At 40.5% G+C, this 18,587-nt stretch overlaps 1 protein-coding gene across 5 annotated transcripts in view; it reads left to right on the top strand.

The window, feature by feature from the left end:
• The window catches only part of TRIO (trio Rho guanine nucleotide exchange factor), a 373,142-nt gene that overhangs the window by 58,604 nt on the left and 295,951 nt on the right, over positions 1 to 18,587 (top strand). For all 5 annotated transcript variants that reach the window (XM_072153041.1, XM_072153043.1, XM_072153042.1 and 2 more), the window contains exons 10-13: positions 301 to 423; positions 11,701 to 11,892; positions 13,161 to 13,330; positions 14,892 to 15,066. In XM_072153041.1, the coding sequence (XP_072009142.1) occupies positions 301 to 423; positions 11,701 to 11,892; positions 13,161 to 13,330; positions 14,892 to 15,066 (660 nt within the window). The remainder of the gene's footprint in view (positions 1 to 300; positions 424 to 11,700; positions 11,893 to 13,160; positions 13,331 to 14,891; positions 15,067 to 18,587) is intronic.

The raw sequence follows: 18,587 nt of genomic DNA, 5'->3' as shown, positions 1-18,587 counted from the left end.
AACGCAGACACGGGGAACTAACCCTCGGTGACGTCACTAGCTCTCGGGAGAGAGAAAGGGAGGGTGTGCAGTGTTGCTTGATTCACGCTGTGGGCGTGAATAGATAGGATAGTACTGAGCACCCTGTGTGATGAACACAGGAGCATTGGAAGTTATTTAGCATAATTTTACTCCAAAACACCTTTATCAGAATTATTTTTTTTTTTTTTTTATCGGGATAGTATAGTAGATATATTTATATGTATTTGAATATAAAAGTTTACAGTAGTATTTTTTTTCACTTTTTCATATCATTTATAGGTGCTGGATTGGATTGAAAACCACGGAGAAGCTTTTCTCAGTAAACATACGGGTGTAGGGAAGTCTCTTCACAGAGCCAGGGCTTTACAAAAACGCCACGAAGATTTTGAGGAGGTTGCACAGGTCAGAAAAATTCAAAGTGAAGTTTCCCAAAATTGTTTATATTTTCTTTAAAAAAAAAAGTGTCCACATTTTTCATATTGATTTATATATGCATAGGGTTGGTCTTTAGTTTCTATAGGGGCTTTTAACCCTTACCTTGGAGCACCCAAATTTACACAGAAGAAGTATTTGGCAATCTGAGCTGCTGATCTCCCATTTACTTTCCAACCGCTGTCCCATCCTCACTTAACTTGCAGTAAGAAGTAAAAGTTGTTGCTGACCGCGAGACATGGCGGACGTGTAGCGATTCGGGCCCGGCTCGGCTCACCCTAATCTGCCTCATACGCGGCTCCTTTGAAGAATATCCAGCAAGGACAGACCCCAAAACCTACAAGAAACCCCGAACTCCAGGAAAAGCCAAGGGGACTTGGAGAAAATGGCGCCGGATCCAGTCACAGAGTCTGATGCTCCGGGCGACTCAGAAGCTGAAAGCCTGTTGGAGGCGGAAACACAAACGGCACCAGGCTCCGCTCTCTCCGGTCGGTTTTTAAAGAAGTTGCTTGCCCAAGCCCTCTCCCCAGTAATACAACAACTATCAGTAATTCATGAGGAGGTGATGCATATCGGGCAGAGAGTGGAAAGTTTAGAATCTAACCAGGGAGCCATTGTAGAACATGGGATGGCAGTATCTCAGGCAATCAAAACACAGGCTGACGGTCTGAACTCAGCGCTGCTCCTAATAGAAGATCAGGAGAACCGCATCCGTAGAAAAAAAATGTGAGAATTAAAGGATTACCAGAGTTCATCACAGCAGACCAGCTAAAAGATAAAACACTTGAGAAATTTTCTTTATTGCTCTCTGAAAATAGGGTGCAACAGATAATTATCGAGAGAGAGCACCGTTCTCTGAAACCGACACCAAGAGAAGGTGAACCACCCAGGGATGTTGTGTGTGGCCTGCTCAGCTACTGCGACACAGTAGCCATTTTTAAAGCAGCGAGGGATAAGAGACAATTAGAAGTAGACGTAGCTACTATCACATTCTTTCAAGATTTGGCGCCTTCAACGCTGTACAAGAGAAGATTGTCAAAGCCCCTGATAGACTGTTTTAAGAAGCCAAAAGATTCTCTTCAAATGGCTTTTTCCGTTTGGGATCACCTTTTCTAAAGAGGGAAGAAGAAGCACCAAAAAATGCCCAGCAGATCTACAGAAAGCATGGGATCTCCTGGAAATACAGCCATTGGAAGTTTCCTCATTGTTACCGGTAACTGAGCAGCTTTTGGACCTGCCAAATCTTCCTAGAATTGAGAAATGGGCCATAGCTAACAAGCATAAATGACCTAGAAGGAAGAAGGTGACATTGTAAAGATAGACTGTGAGTGGCTAACCTCAACATCGTAAGTACTTCAAACAAGATGTGCAGAGAACTGAACTTTAATAGGTTAAATATGGAAGAAAGGCTTTGATAGAATTCTACCTCACAGTTTAGTGAATTTAAGTTAATATCTTACACTCAGAGGAACTTGCTTTCATGTTGGTTAATTCACTATTAAGCCGGTATATAGAAATTTATATACTTTTCAATATGATAAATGTTCTTGCTGGACATACATCCAGAGTTGTTACATCACTTTTATAAGTTACAAGGCAGTTAGGGAGCTGTTCATAAGAGTTATGTACTGTAAGATACCCTCTATTTCCCCTCAGGGGATAACAAACAAGCAGAAAACAAAAGCTGAATTAGGTTTCTATACAACACCAGTAATAATAGGAGAAAAATGGTATATATATGGTGGAAAAGATAACACTTTAGACAAGAACAGCTCCTTACTTAGTTGGCATTTATGCATAGATACCATGTCCTTCCTCAAATATATTAGATTACCTCCTTTGAAAATAACAACCTTAAATATTAGAGGTTTAAACATGCCTCAAAAGAGATCTCATCTTTTGCAAATTTAAAAAAAAAAGAAAAGGCAGATATGTTTCCTCCAGGAAACCCATTTCAAACCTGCTAAAACTCCAAAATTCCCACAAAATTATATCAACATTGTTACCACAGTACATTTGAAAAAGCAGCTAGGGGCACAAGCATTTTAATATCATCTTTAGTACCGTTTACTCACGACCTTACATGGACAGATCCAGAAGGGAGATTTTTATTAGTTCGAGGACAGGTGGGCACAATACCTGTAACTTTGATATCACTATATGCACCTAATACAGGACAGACAGTGTGGGTGAAAGAGATTCTGCAAAAAATCAATATACCGTATATTCCGGCGTATAAGACGACCCACCTACTTTCCTGTTTAAAATATAGAGTTTAAGATATATTTGCCGTATAAGACTACCCCTTTTCCAATGCATACAAAACACCGGCAAAAATTATTTTCAAAAAAACTGATTTGAATTTAACATGGTCCTTTTTTTAATTTAAATTCTTATGACATGCAGATATATAGCAGGAAAACTGTCGCTCATAAACATAAGGCATACAACAAAAACATTACCATCGTCCATTTTACTGTAAATGTTACCATACTGTACCTTAAATTTTTATTTTATTAAATATTCCATGCCATGTACTCAGAAGCGGGAAATAAATTCCAAATGCAATGAAAATGGTGAAAAAACGCATTTGCGCCGTGTTCTTGTTGGCTTGGATATTACGTCTTTCACTGACCGCCCCAAATGACGTGTCTACTTTATTCTTTGGGTCGGTGCGATTAAGGGGATACCAAATTTGTATAGGTTTTAAAATGTTTTCATACATTTACAAAAATGAAAACCTCCTGTACAAAAATTATTTTTTTTGATTTTGCCAACTTCTGGCGCTAATAACTTTTTTATACTTTGGTGTACGGAGCATTTTTTGCGAAATTTGATAATATTTTCAATGATATCATTTTTAGGACTGTACGACCTTTTGATCACTTTTTATAGATTTTTTTATATTTTTCAAAATGGCAAAAAAGTTCCATTTTCGACTTTGGGCGCTATTTTCCGTTACGGGGTTAAACGCATTGAAAAACCGTTATCATATTTTGATCGGGCATTTACGGACGCGTCAATACCTGATGTGTTTATGATTTTTACTGTTTATTTATATTTATGTCAGTTCTAGGGAAAGAGGGGTGATTTGAAATTTTAGGTTTTTTTATTTAAATTTTTTTTTTTAACTTTTTTTTACTTTGATACTATTTTTCAGACTCCCTAGGGTACTTTAACCCTAGGTTGTCTGATCGATCCTACCATATACTGCCATACTACAGTATGGCAGTATATGGAGATTTTCCTCATTCATTACAATGTGCTAAAACGAAATAGCCTCGGCTCTTTGGAAGACCCGAGGCTACCTTGGAGACGGATCGCCGCCCCTGATGACGTCACGGGAAGCTGCAGCCAACGCTGTGAAAACACCCGCGATCGGTGTTACCGGTAAGCCTTTGCTGCAATATGCAGCAAAGACTTACCGGCTATGGAGAGGGCTCAGCCCGTGAGCCCTCTCCATGCAGCGCGACCCGACCGCCGCCGTGAATACACGGTTGCGGGTGTTACCGGTAAGCCTTTGCTGCAATATGCAGCAAAGACTTACCGGCTATGGAGAGGGCTCAGTCCGTGAGCCCTCTCCATGCAGCGCGACCCGACTGCCGCCGTGAATACACGGCGGGCGGTCGCGAAGTGGTTAATGTTTAGTGATTTGGAAAGGAGACTATTTACCCTAACTTTCGCACTGGGGGCTTTATATAGCATCATTACAGCATTTATGAATATTTGGCGTATAAGACGACCCCAGAGAAGACAGAAGATTTTTCTGTCTTCAAAAGTAGTCTTATACGCCGGAATATACGGTACTAGCAGAGGGTATTAGAATCATAGGAGGAGACTTTAACCTACCTCTTAATCCCATAATAGACTGCTCTTCAGGGAAATCTACGCTTTATAGTAGAGCTTTAGGATCGGTTAGGAAAACATTAAAACAGCATGGGCTAATGGATACATGGAGAATGATTAATCCCACAACCAAAGACTATACCTTCCAGTCAGTAGTACACGGCACAAAACAAAGAATAGAATACATTTTATATTCAGAATCTCACATAGAGATGATTAAAAAAGCTACTATAGGACCTACTGTCCTCTCGGACCACGCCCTAGTGACAATAGTGATCTTCTTCAAGGATCTACGACAAGAAAAGTGGTCCTAGAAACAAAATGAGACCCTCCTAGACAACCCTAAGGACGTAAACTGGATAAAGGAAAAAATGAATTTTTTATTTAATAAAAATAAACCACTAGAAACATCACCAAAGTGGGAGGCACATAAGATGGCAATAAGGGGAGAGTTGATGGCCCTTGGTTGCAGAATCAAAAATCAAAAGCTGTCAGCACTTGGTAATGTATGAGTAGTAAAATCCCTACAGTATGGCAGTATATGATAGGATCTTACAGACACCCTAGGGTTAAAGTACCCTAGGGAGTCTGAAAAATAGTAAAAATAAAAATTTAAAAAAAGTTAAAATTAAAAAATTATAATAAAAAAACCTAAAAATTCAAATCACCCCCCTTTCCCTAGAATGGATATAAATATAAATAAACACATTAGGTATTGCAGCGTCCGAAAATGTCCGATCTATCAAAATATGATAACTGTTTTTCACTGCGTTTAACCCGTAACGAAAAATCGTGCCCAAATTCGAAAATGGCACTTTTTTGCCATTTAAAAAAAAATGTAAAACTGCAGTTCCCGCTGGAGATCTGCTGTCTCCAGTCTCCGGTAGCGGGGACCTATGTAAGTATGGTCCGCTGCCCAGCGCCATACATAGGGCTCACCGGACTATAAGGCGCACTTTGGATTTCCAAGGAAATCCAAGGCTTTTAAGTGCGCCTTATAGTCCGAAAAATACGGTAAACGTCATCAAAATCTGCAAGAAACAACACCACCCACAAAAAATTATTAGCCCCAGAAGATGGCAAAATCCCCCCAAAAAATTTTGTACAGGAGGTTTTAATTTTTTTAAATGTATGAAAACACTATAAAACCTATACAAATTTGGTATCCCCGTAATCGTACCGACCCAAAGAATAAATTAGACATGTCATTTGGGGTGCACAGTGAAATCCGTAAAATCCAAGCCCACAAGAATACGGCACAAATGCGTTTTTTTACCAATTTCTCTGCATTTGGAATTTTTTTCCCGGTACACGGCATGAAATATTAAATACCACCATTTTGAAGTGTAATTTTTTACGCAGAAAATAAGCCATCACACAGCTCTGTACATGGAAAAATAAAAAAAGTTACAGATTTTTGAATGTGGGGAGTGAAAAATTAAAACACAAAATCGAAAAAGGGCCGCGGCGGGAAGGGGTTAAGGAAGGTGGAAATAAACCACCTTTTTTATGGGAAGCATGGGAAGCAGATTTAAACATACAATTGTTGGAGAAACAGAAGAAAAACATATATAAAAGTACACATGGGTTCTCAAATTGTATGTGTATTCAAGAAAATTTGTTTAAGGTAATTACTAGGTGGTATAGTACACCAGCAGACGTGAAAAGAAGGGGTCTGATAGATAACTGTTGGCGTTGCGATAATCCTGGGGGTACTTTAGGACCTATTTTACTGGTCTTGCCCTGTAATCCATAAATATTGGTCGGAAGTGAAAGAATGTATAAAAACAATTTCCAAGAAAGATATATACCTCACACCTGAATCAGTATTACTTTGGCTACCACATAAATAGTGGCACCTCAATAAAAAGAACTTGTCTACACACTGTGCTGCTCACCCCCGACCCTCTCCATAGGAAGATACAGCGCACGGCGCCGTATCACGGGAAAAGATAGGACATGTCCTATCTTTTCCCTGGCTACGGAGCGGTACAGTGCCGCACGTGTGGCCGTATATACGTCCCCCATATATGTGTGTGAATGTAGCCTTAGTTGAAGCAGCCAAGTTGTTAATTCCTGTCCATTGGAGACAGAAAGAAGCACCTACAGTGACTGAGTGGTTAAATAAAGTACTGTATATACTCGTGTATAAGCCGAGATTTTCAGCTCAATTTTTGAGCTGAAAAATCCAGACTCGGCTTATACATGAGCCAATGTAGTTTGTAATGTTATTTGTGTCTTACCAGGGCCTGTTGGTGCAGAAGGGATGGGGTGTTCAGCGGCTGCATACTATAGAAGAAGTATGCAGCCGCGGCTCCTCCGTGTTAGGGAGCAGAGTGGTGAGCAGCTGCATACTGGGCAATGAAGTATGCAGCCGCGGCTCCTCCTATTAGGGAGCAGAGTCTTTGGTGGCTGCGTACTGTACGATAAAGTATGCAGCCGCGGCTCCAGGGTGGTAGTCTGGGGGCGGAGTCTGTCAGCGGAGTCTGACAGTAATCCAAACGCTATGAAACACGCGTGCAAGGAGGGTTGGGCGGAGCCTTCCCTATTATAACTCCTAAGTCCCGCAGGGCATACTGTATAGATAAAGTATGCACCGTGCGGGAAGGGGACTGCCACTCCTTTAGAATGGCTTTAGCAGTGTTTTGAAATTCACAATATTTCACCTAGGGTGTCACATATATATTTATCTGTTACAGTATGTGAGGACTGAGCTTAGTCAGGATGGGGAAGGGATTGGACAGCTGCTGCTGTCATAAAACAGCTCCTCCAATCAGATCAATGTCATGTGAGCTCACAGGTCATGCTATTTGTCAGCCTCATTCTCTAAGTGTATCCTCTGTCTGAAGGAGCTGTGCAATGTCCATCTTGACTCGATAACACGCCGTATTTTTGATATGTGAAGCAATTTCCTATTATTTTTAACCCCCCCTTGTCCATAAAAATATATATCATACATCTATACACACATACACTCACCGGCAACTTTATTAGGTACACCATGCTAGTAACGGGTTGGACCCCCTTTTGCCTTCAGAACTGCCTCAATTCTTCGTGGCATAGATTCAACAAGGTGCTGGAAGCATTCCTCAGAGATTTTGGTCCATATTGACATGATGGCAACACACAGTTGCCGCAGATTTGTCGGCTGCACATCCATGATGCGAATCTCCCGTTCCACCACATCCCAAAGATGCTCTATTGGATTGAGATCTGGTGACTGTGGAGGCCATTTGAGTACAGTGAACTCATTGTCATGTTCAAGAAACCAGTCTGAGATGATTCCAGCTTTATGACATGGCGCATTATCCTGCTGAAAGTAGCTATCAGATGTTGGGTACATTGTGGTCATAAAGGGATGGACATGGTCAGCAACAATACTAAGGTAGGCTGTGGCATTGCAACAATGCTTAATTGGTACCAAGGGGCCCAAAGAGTGCCAAGAAAATATTCCCCACACCATGACACCACCACCACCAGCCTGAACCGTTGATACAAGGCAGGATGGATCCATGCTTTCATGTTGTTGACGCCAAATTATGACCCTACCATCCGAATGTCGCAGCAGAAATCGAGACTCATCAGACCAGGCAACGTTTTTCCAATCTTCTACTGTCCAATTTCGATGAGCTTGTGCAAATTGTAGCCTCAGTTTCCTGTTCTTAGCTGAAAGGAGTGGCACCCGGTGTGGTCTGCTGCTGCTGTAGCCCATCTGCCTCAAAGTTCGACGTACTGTGCATTCAGAGATGCTCTTCTGCCTACCTTGGTTGTAACGGGTGGCGATTTGAGTCACTGTTGCCTTTCTATCAGCTCGAACCAGTATGCCCATTCTCCTCTGACCTCTGGCATCAACAAGGCATTTCCGCCCACAGAACTGCTGCTCACTGGATGTTTTTTCTTTTTCGGACCATTCTCTGTAAACCCTAGAGATGGTTGTGCGTGAAAATCAGCAGTTTCTGAAATACTCAGACCAGCCCTTCTGGCACCAACAACCATGCCACGTTCAAAGGCACTCAAATCACCTTTCTTCCCCATACTGATGCTCGGTTTGAACTGCAGGAGATTGTCTTGACCATGTCTACATGCCTAAATGCACTGAGTTGCCGCCATGTGATTGGCTGATTAGAAATTAAGTGTTAACGAGCAGTTGGACAGGTGTACCTAATAAAGTGGCCGGTGGGTGTATATACACCATTGAGCCAGCGGAAAGATGCGTGGTTGGTGCTGGCTTGGATCTGCTAAAGGCAAATTTGTAATAAAAAGTGATTAAAAGGTCATACAGTTCCTAAAAACGACATCTTATCACGCAAAGAATGACACCTAACACAGCTCCGTACACCTAAACCATACTGAGAAGAACCTTCACCCATGAAATCCTTGTACATCTGTTCCTGCTCTCAATACACATGTACACAAGAGACATTTCAGGACCTTTTATGGTCCTCCAAAGGTCCTGAAACAGTTGATTTAAGAGCAGTAAGAAGGGACACGTCCTCCATTCCCCAAGAAGCTGATGCTAGTACCATATGTAGGAAGTGATTCCAGACTTGTAGGTGCTGTAATTTCCATACAGCCCAGGGCCTATGGCAGCCTTATCTGCCTCTGAGTAGAGGTGTCATTTGGAGGACACATTGAAAGCCGTAAAAACAGAGCCTACAAGAAAAAGGCGCAAATGGGCTTTTTCATCAGAATGCTTCCATACATCAGCCTGTGTTAGGGCTCATAATTTTCACACTGTTGAGTTTGCACATTTTGTTACTGTATGTTTTGTGTTCCCATACATCTGCAGTAATGCAGTGCGTATACAACACAGCGTGAACAGTATACCGTATTTTGAGCCCTAAGACAGGCAAACATAGTCATGTCATCACAGTCTGGAATTTGATCGTACCAATGGCATTCTTGTTTAAAGTCTTTCTTTTCTCCCGATAGAAATGGATCCCAGTGCTTCTAAACCTGGACCAAGTCAAAAACGCATGTCATACGAAGCTGGTTTCAAACTTAGGGTTGTATCCAAAGCAGAACAAAGCAATAACAGTATTGCAAGCAGGGAATTTTGACCAAGAAACAAGTGGGGGATTGGCAGAAAATGAAAGTTGAATTAGAGAAGCTTCCAAAGGCAAAAAAAAGCTCAACCTGATTTAGCAAATCCATATGGAGCTCTAGAGACTGAATTGCATAAATGGGTTATGGAGTTTCGTCAAAATGGTTACTGCGTAACACGCATGGGAATTCGCTTGCGTGCCCTACAATTGGCTAAAGATGACACATTAAAAGCACCGGGCATTGAAAATTTTGTTGCATCACCAGAATGCTTCATGAATAGGTTTGGCCTATGTTTGCGGCAAAGAACAAAGATATCACAGAAGTTGCCAAAAGATCTTGATGAAAAAGTGATGTCATTCCATTCTTTCATCTTAAAAGAAAGAAGGATCCATAACTATGACCTTGGAGATATTGGAAATATGGATGAAACTCCTATGACCTTTGATCTTCCAAGCAACAAAACTGTGGAAAGTTTAGGAGAAAAAACTATTTCAGTTGTTCTGTAATGTTTGGAACAAAGCTGCGGCCTGCCATTTATTTTAAAAGAAAGACCTTGGCTAAAAAGGTCGAATTCCCACCACATGTTACAGTACGTGCACATGTTAAAGGTTGGATGGATGAAGATGGTACAAAAAAAATGGCTTGAAGAAATCTGGAATGCACGACCAGGAGCAGCCTTAAAGAAAAAAACATCATTGCTAGTTTGGGATATGTTCAGAGCCCACATGTGTGATGACATAAAAAAAACTGGCAAAGTCTTCTCAAGTTAGTTTGAGGTGGGCTTACATCTGTATTGCAGCCCTTAGATGTGTGTTTAAACAAACCATTTAAAGACCGTCTAATAAAGATGTGGCATGAATGGATGTCATCTGGACATGCCCAACTGACAAAAGTTGGAAATCTGATGAAGCCTGACATAGAACTAATAGCAAAGTGGATTCGTGATGCATGGGAAGATATTCCTGAGGACATGGTGCAACGTGCCTTCAAGAAATGTGCCATTAGTAATGCTATGGATGGCAGCGAAGACAGTGCATTGTATGAGAATGACAGCAGTGATGGTGATGACTGTGAACTCAGTGATGATGACCATGTCTATTCAGATATCCTCACACCAGCTAATGCTGAACTCTGTTTGCAGATACAGATGATGAAGAGGAATCCAGTTTTGAAGGATTTTAGCCTTTGTGTTTTAGCATGGTTGCTGAGTTATTGTTGATAATTGTTTTTGTTGACCTGCTTTTCCACTTACATAGATAGTTTACTGTTTTCTTTGAAATAAATATTCAACAACACTTAGCCCACTGATGTCTGTAATTTTATTGGTCTCTATTTTAATTTTTGAAATTTACTATTAGCAGCAGCATTTACCATCCTCGGCTTATACTCAAGTCAATAAGTTTTTCCAGTTTTTTGTGGTAATAGTTGGTACCTCGGCTTATACTCGGGTCGGCTTATACTCGAGTATATATGGTAGATGAAATCTACTGACTTGAAGAATTGGGCAGTTGGGAAAATAGGATGCATGACAAGTTCACAAATCTATGGCTACCATGGAGAGTTTTCAGAAATAAACCTCCGCCTGTAGAAGTAGGGGATAAATAGGATTCTTAACTATGCATAGAAGAACTTAATGAGATTTGAAGGAATGGAAAAGTCTTAAGATGAGGACAATAAGCGAATTGTTAATTAAATGCACATTGGGTGCATTAGAATTTTTGTACACAATGAAACGAAGGGCAAAACAAGTAGGACCACCAACTAAGGATCATTACTGGTTATAATAAAAAACTAAAATGAATAATAATTGTGTTTTATCTGGTTATAATAACTATACTTTGTTAAATATAACAGATGTATAAAATTAGCTCACTTCCTGATTACATCAGGAATATTTCTGTTGTTAGCATTCTAAATATAGATAAGACAGGTGTGGCTAGGCTCAGGAAGGAGTAAGGTTCCTGACCACTCACAATACCCTACCACTCTCCATTCCCCCTCCTAACGCTTTCCCCACAGCCTATACCCTACCACCACCTTAACCCCCCCCCCCCCCACATCCCCTCCTAGGTCTAATCCATTCACCTTTTCCCCCATACCCTCCCCTGTTTTCTCAAAATTCCCACCTCCTACCCCTCAACCCAACCTCCTCCACAAACCCCATCCTTTCCCAAAGGTACAAAATAAAAGGAGTACGTAATATGATTGTTTGTTACCTTGATTGTAAAGACCTCTCTGTTTGCACTTGTTTTATATAAGCATGTACCTGAAAATTGTAAACCAATAAAAATCTTTATAATTAAAAAAAAAAGTTGTTTATCATGTTTAATGTTTTTTTTAATTGTACTGTCTTAGAACACCTATACCAATGCAGATAAGTTATTGGAAGCTGCAGAACAGTTGGCTCAAACAGGAGAGTGTGACCCTGAAGAAATTTATCAGGCAGCTCATCAATTAGAGGACCGGATCCAAGATTTTGTTAGACGTGTTGAACAACGCAAGGTTTTGTTAGATATGTCAGTATCACTTCATTCTCATGTTAAGGAGGTGAGTTTTACCTTTTTGTTCTGAATGATTTCTAGACTGGACTAAAATTTTAAATAATTTTTACAGTTTTGATAAATTTTGAACTGTATGTTGGTATAAAGTATATGTTGCCAATATGCCTCGCTTGTGTAAACAGAAACTCGGAGTGTAACACATCTGAAGAACACTTATATGTAACTTGTATGTCAATGTAGACAGAAGTTGGGGACAGCAATATTGGGCACTGGAATGTCGTACTCCTGAAATAAAAATTGGCAATTTTCACTTTTCATCACTTGATATATTCCTTAATTGTGCAGTTACGAAATTAGGTCACTTCCAGTGTAGTTCACAACACTGGTAACTTAAAAGTCTACAAAATTGACATGGCATCCAAAAACTAAGCCATCTGTGAAAAATAGAGCAGTTTACACACACATATGACATTTAAGGAGTTTGCCATGAAAGAAAGTTCTCACATTATTACCTCCTAGTGATGTTTACAAAAAAAAGATAATTTTTAACTCCGATACTTACTGAGTTTTATTGCTGTTTTAACTCCTATCAATCAGTGATGGTCATTGTCACACTGACAACAGTGTGGGTGGGGACTCTCTAAGCAGACACTAAATGATTCCCCTGTGCTTTGAGATGCTTTGTGCTGACAATGTGCTTAGATGATCAAGGTCTGGGGGTTATCTACACTTTTATTTAGCTTCTAAACATTCTAGTATCTGACAAAAAAAGAGATGGGAGATCCAGGAGGTGGATATAACACAATGACACTATGCAAACTCCGGTATAACACACACTGTCAGCTCTGCTACATGCCTCCTTCCGCTGCTTTGAAGATCTCATCTTGCCTGTAGTTTGTAGGGTGAGTCTGTGCACAGACTGAGAGGAAGTATCTGTGGAGCTTGTATTCTTGGAGAAGAGAAGGGCAGAAAGCAGAGAGGAGAAGCAGACAGAGCTATTCATGAAAATAATCTGACCTGCCGAACCCTAGAAGATAGAAGATTTAAGGTCGGATCCCAGGGCAACTGAAATTGTATATACCAGGTCTGATACAGGTTGAAATTATATCTGTGGAATTCTGAATTTTTGCTAATAACAGGATAACAGAATAACGCACTCTCTAATTCACTGAGTATATTTAAGAATCTTGTATTTGTGGGAAAAACTCTATAAGTGGACTCTCCCGGGTACAACACTGTCATATAACTAACTAAAGAGTAAATAATACAGTGACAAACATTATTTAACGGAAAAATCTATTTTCATACTTTTAGTTGTGGACCTGGATGGAGGATTTACAAAAAGAACTTTTGGATGATGTCTATGCCGAGTCAGTGGAAGCTGTTCAGGAATTAATAAAGCGGTTTGGACAGCAACAGCAAACCACTCTCCAATTTACAGTCAATATAATTAAAGAAGGGGAAGATCTCATTCAACAGTTAAGGTAATTAACAAATGTTTTTATTTCATGGTTAGGGAAAAATGTATCCTCTATTATTGCCCTTTCTTGAATATAATTTTTCCATACTCTATCATTTGAATCAACATGTCAAATTGTATGTTTTTAAATTCCTCGTAAACAAAATTATGGCCTATATAAATTTATATAAACGCTTAAATAACAAAATGCTTATCCCATGCAACAAACCTTATATCGGGGAAAAAACTCCAAATGGCGGACATTTCGCCACCCATAAAAATGTTTAACAAAATCGACCAAATTGTTATGTCAATGGCTTTTTAGCATTCCTGCAAAAAATAAAATGTTAAACATCTCTCTACACTGAATTATGAAAGAGATATAGGTGTTCAGGATATGGCAAAACACTGAAATTGAATGGTGTAAATGTTTGTTGGTGCCTAAAGCAGCGGGAGTCAACTGTATATAACATCTGACACCCGCCCCTAACGCCCACAAACATGTTCAAGCTAGGGGAATATGCCTGCTGTCCTAATGGTAAATGTTAGTTATCCAGTTGTTTTGATGTTAAGACTATATTTCGCCAAAGTAGAAAACTTTACACTTTGAAAATCAAGAATTTTTGCCAATTATCCGTTTTTTTCATAAACCAAACCACATTTTTTAACTAACTTGAAGTTCAATGTGTCACAAAGAAAACATTAGGTGCAAAATGGTCAAGTCGTTAAAGTGGTTTTCCCATGTAAGAAAATTGCCACATCTCGAACCCCTAGTGATGTTAACACAATAAAGATCATTTTAACCCCTTACTTTCCAATTTTACTCTGTTTTATTGCTTTTTTAGCTCCTATCATACCCTTGCTTGCTCAGTATAAAATACCAGGGTGTGGGCGGGATTCTCTTAAGTCACATTATGACCCAGCTAGTCCTTTGGGGTGACCAGGTGCTTAGAATATCAGGGTTCAGGTGTATATGCGCTTTCATCTGGCTTCTGGCATTTACTAACACACTGATCTCAGATGAGATGCATGATGCCTATTACACAGGGGCTGACAGTCAGGCTGACAGTCTTTTACACTGTTAAAACTGTGAGCTCTGCTACATCTCACAGGTATGTGGCTTTCTCCCCCTTATCACTTATGTACTTGTAGTTTGCAGCTACTCTCTGCTCACGATCTCCAGGCAGGAAGTAATCATTGAGTGTCTCTGAGCTCCGTGCAGTTGGCGTGGCTACAGGCACACAGCATAGAGAGACAGAAATCTCAGCTCCATGATCTCACACCGAAATCCAAGACAGCTGCTGACCCCAAGTCAGAAGTTACAGGGTCGTGTCTAGGGGCAACTGAAATTGTACACCACGACTGATAGAGATAAGTTTGAATTAGATCTGTGACATGCTGCATTTTGGTTAATAACCGTGAATTAGAGAATGTGTTATTTTGTTATCCTGAGTACATATAAGAAACTTGTCTTAGTGGGAATACCCCTTTAAGGGGGTTAAAAGAAAGCTGTCAGGACAATTTGGGAGACTAAACCATCTAAGTTTTAAACCACCTTCAAATAATTTACCCTTTATGTTCCTTAGGGATTCTGCAATTTCCAGTAATAAGACTCCACACAACAGCTCAATTAATCACATTGAAAGTGTTCTTCAGCAGCTGGATGAAGCTCAGTCTCAGATGGAGGAGCTTTTCCAAGAAAGAAAAGTAAAACTTGAACTCTTCCTGCAGTTGCGCATATTTGAGAGAGATGCTATTGATGTAAGTTTTTTTTTTTTTAACTTGTCTTTTGCCTTTGGCTGCTTTAGTGAGATCGGTTTTAAAATATTAGTATACTCTGTTTGGATCTTATGTCCTTCTGTAGTGAACAAAGGTTATGTTATGGAACAGTGTTGTCAGAAATGGCGTCAAATTAAGTTCTTCAAAGTCCCTTACACACGGAGAGACTTCAATCCCCAGGTATTTAAATCTAAAGTATGAGGGCGACCAATTCCGCCAAGGTACTGTCCTATCGATCCACTTCCATCAAGGTTGATTTGTGGCAGTTAATAGTGAGCTCTGATAGGGATCCAAATTCCTCCAACAGGTCGTCATTCACATATAACGCTATTTTGTTGTGTACCTGTCCATATCGAAACCCTTCAATATCCGGAGATAACCTAACCGCAGCTGCCAGTGGCTCTCTAGCTATGGAAAACAACAAGAGATGGGTCTATAGGACTCGGGCATCTGGGGGTCCTTCCCCTACTTGGGAAATACGACAATAAAGGCTTCATTCATCGGCCGGGGTAGGTCCCCTTTTTCAAAGGACTCCTCAAAAAACCTGCTAGCTTGGGTAAAAGGATTTCCCCCAAATTTCTTATATATTTCCGTTGGCATCCTGTCCACCCCTGGGGCCTTGTCATTGGCCAATACCTGCGTTGCCTTTTTTATCTCTTCCAATGTTAGGGGACCATCAAGCATTTCCTTATTTTCCGCTGATAGCTGAGGCAAGGAAAGTCGAAACAGAAACTTCACACAAACAATCTGTCGCTTGTCTACGTTTCATGGCTCTCCTCTGCTGCACATCTTGTAAAAACAATCCGGGAACAAAGTTTTTTTTAGCCCCATTAATGGTGAGGGCAGTGTTGTCCCGTGCCTTACGGAGGATAGTATCTCTATCTCAGCATTGGTCTGGGCGGTTGGCCTAGTGGGGACCCTGTGGGCCCTTTCAGTAATAAACAATGGGGATAGCGTTTCTTTCCCAAATTTCTGAAGCAGCCACTGCTCAATAAATGTTGTGGGGTCTTGGCCCTCCTCTTTCTCGGGTATCCCCACAAGCCGCACATTATTTCTGCATGTCCTATTTTCTAGGTCATCTGTTTTGTCACACAGGGTACCAATCTCATGCTTTGCCCTTCTAGAACCTTTCTTACATTTTGCCACATCATCCTCAAGATCTGAGGTTCTCTGCTCTACTTCAGTAATGTTCATTTTATGCACTTCATGGCGCAGAATGGACAGATCTTCCCTCATGCCCCCCCCCACCTGCTGTGCGCGGGAGCTAATGCCTGTGTTACAGCGGATTACTGTCTTCAACACGTCCTGAATGTTGGGCTCAGCAGCCCTATCCCTAGCCGTCCTGGGTATCTGTACAGTCATCCAGTCACCCACCTCAATATTGTCAGAGAGTTTGTCCTCTGTCATGTCATGGTCACCGCCGACCCGTCCATCCAACCAGCCGCTGCCTTGAGTCACCAGGAGGGTCTGATTGGCTTCCACCTGTCTTCCGGCAAAGCATCCCAGCTGGTCTGCGATGTCTTTCTGCCGGGGGGAAGATGCAGGAGGTGTCGATGCCATCTTGAAGATCAGGGCCGCAAGAAGCTTTTGTGTCTATAGAGGGCATATTTTGAGGCAGTGTCGGTACCAGAACGTCCCAAGTGGTTTCAGCAGCAAGATCTTCGGTTTTGGAGCCAGAACTCGGGCAGAAACCGGATTATAGCAGGATAACTGGTGGGAGCTCTCTATATGCCTCTCAGTGCAGGCTCATTCAGGCCACACCCCTCTAAAGTTTTTTTTGTACTTGCAAAAATTGTTTGTGGGGTATATTGTTAAAGAAAATCTACCATCAAAATCCTTTATGATAATCCAGGGAGGTCATAGGTCCAGGCACCGTGATTGGTAATTGCCTTATATTTGTTATCCATGACCTTCTTCCTTCTAAAATAAGCTTTTAAAAGTATGCTAATAAAGCCTCAAGTGCCCTGGGGGTTGTTTCCTGAGCCTCTCAGTGATATGTTTTCACTCCGTTGTTACAATGAGCAGAGCAGGCGAGGGTGAGACATGTTCTGCACATTGCTGTGTCATTGTAGGACCTTTAATGGCACAATCTGGGACAATGTTCTCAAAAAAATGTATACTGGCAGTCCCTGGGTTACTTACAAGATAGGTTCCATAGGCTTGTTCTTAAGTTGAATTTGTATGGAAGTTGAAATTTTATATTTTATAATTGTGTCATACGGCAAATAGTAGTACAAAAATGAAAGTCTTTATTAATAATAGGTTACATACAAGACATACAAGGAACACTCAAAGTTAAAATCACTTAAAAAGTACCAAGTACACATAAAAAATGCAAAGTTGGATATACAGGTAAGTATATACCAACTACACCCCCTCACACATGGGATAAAGTACGTCCGAAATTTTCCATAGGCACCTGACTACGTGTGCCAACCAAGCAAAGGTATAAAGAGGTAAAATGGTGCAATAAAGATACCTATTACAAAAGAGTCTGGCCTAGATACATTACACTGCACACTGGACCAGTGTTCCAGACGGGCGGAAGAGGGTAAATCTGTGAGGCAACGGAGTAGCGGTGGAGGGGGTGGAGGGCTCCCCACGTGTTCTGTCTCCTTTTAGGAGACTTCCTCAGGGGTGAATTTTCAGACTCTTTTGTAATAGGTATCTTTATTGCACCAATTTACCTCTTTATACCTTTGCTTGGTTGGCACACGTAGTCAGGTGCCTATGGAAAATTTCGGACGTACTTTATCCCATGTGTGAGGGGGTGTTGTTGGTATATACTTACCTGTATATCCAACTTTGCATTTTTCATGTGTACTTGGTACTTTTTAAGTGATTTTAACTTTGAGTGTTCCTTGTATGTCTTGTATGTAACCTATTATTAATAAAGACTTTTTCATTTTTGTACTACTATTTGCCGTATGACACACTGGCTTCTTTTCTTGGTACATGCATTAATTGTTTATTGGTGTGTCGGCAATCATTATATTTGATTAGGCTGTGCTAGGTCATTCTTTTGTGTTTGATATTTTATAATTGTAGAACCAGACAAAAAAATATTTTTGGCACAGTGACAATTGGAGTTTCAAAATTTTTTTGTCGTAATGGGACCAAGGATTATCAATAAAGCTTTATTACAGACACGTTACAGCTGATAATTAGTCTGAGACTATAGTAAAGCATTCAGAGAGTAGTATGGGAAGGAAAGCAATAAACAAGAACGATTAGGACTCTGTAGTTCCCTAAGTACAAAGGTGTTAGGCGTTATAGAATAATAGAGAGAAGTAAAAACTGATAAAGGCACCAAAATAGACTGAAGAAAATATTGCCTATGAAAGTAAAAGTAATCTCAAATTATTTTTCAAATATATGAAAGACCCACCTTTTTTTCACAAAGTGCCAACACAGAAATTGAATTCGTGATTTATACTCCCTGTTCTGTCACTGCTCACATTCATATCAGCACCCTGAGGACACCAATAAAGCAGAAAATAGAA

This window comes from Engystomops pustulosus, chromosome 5 (assembly GCF_040894005.1).
Source record: "Engystomops pustulosus chromosome 5, aEngPut4.maternal, whole genome shotgun sequence".
Lineage (NCBI taxonomy): Eukaryota > Metazoa > Chordata > Amphibia > Anura > Leptodactylidae > Engystomops > Engystomops pustulosus.
This window is presented reverse-complemented; position numbering and strand designations above follow the sequence as displayed.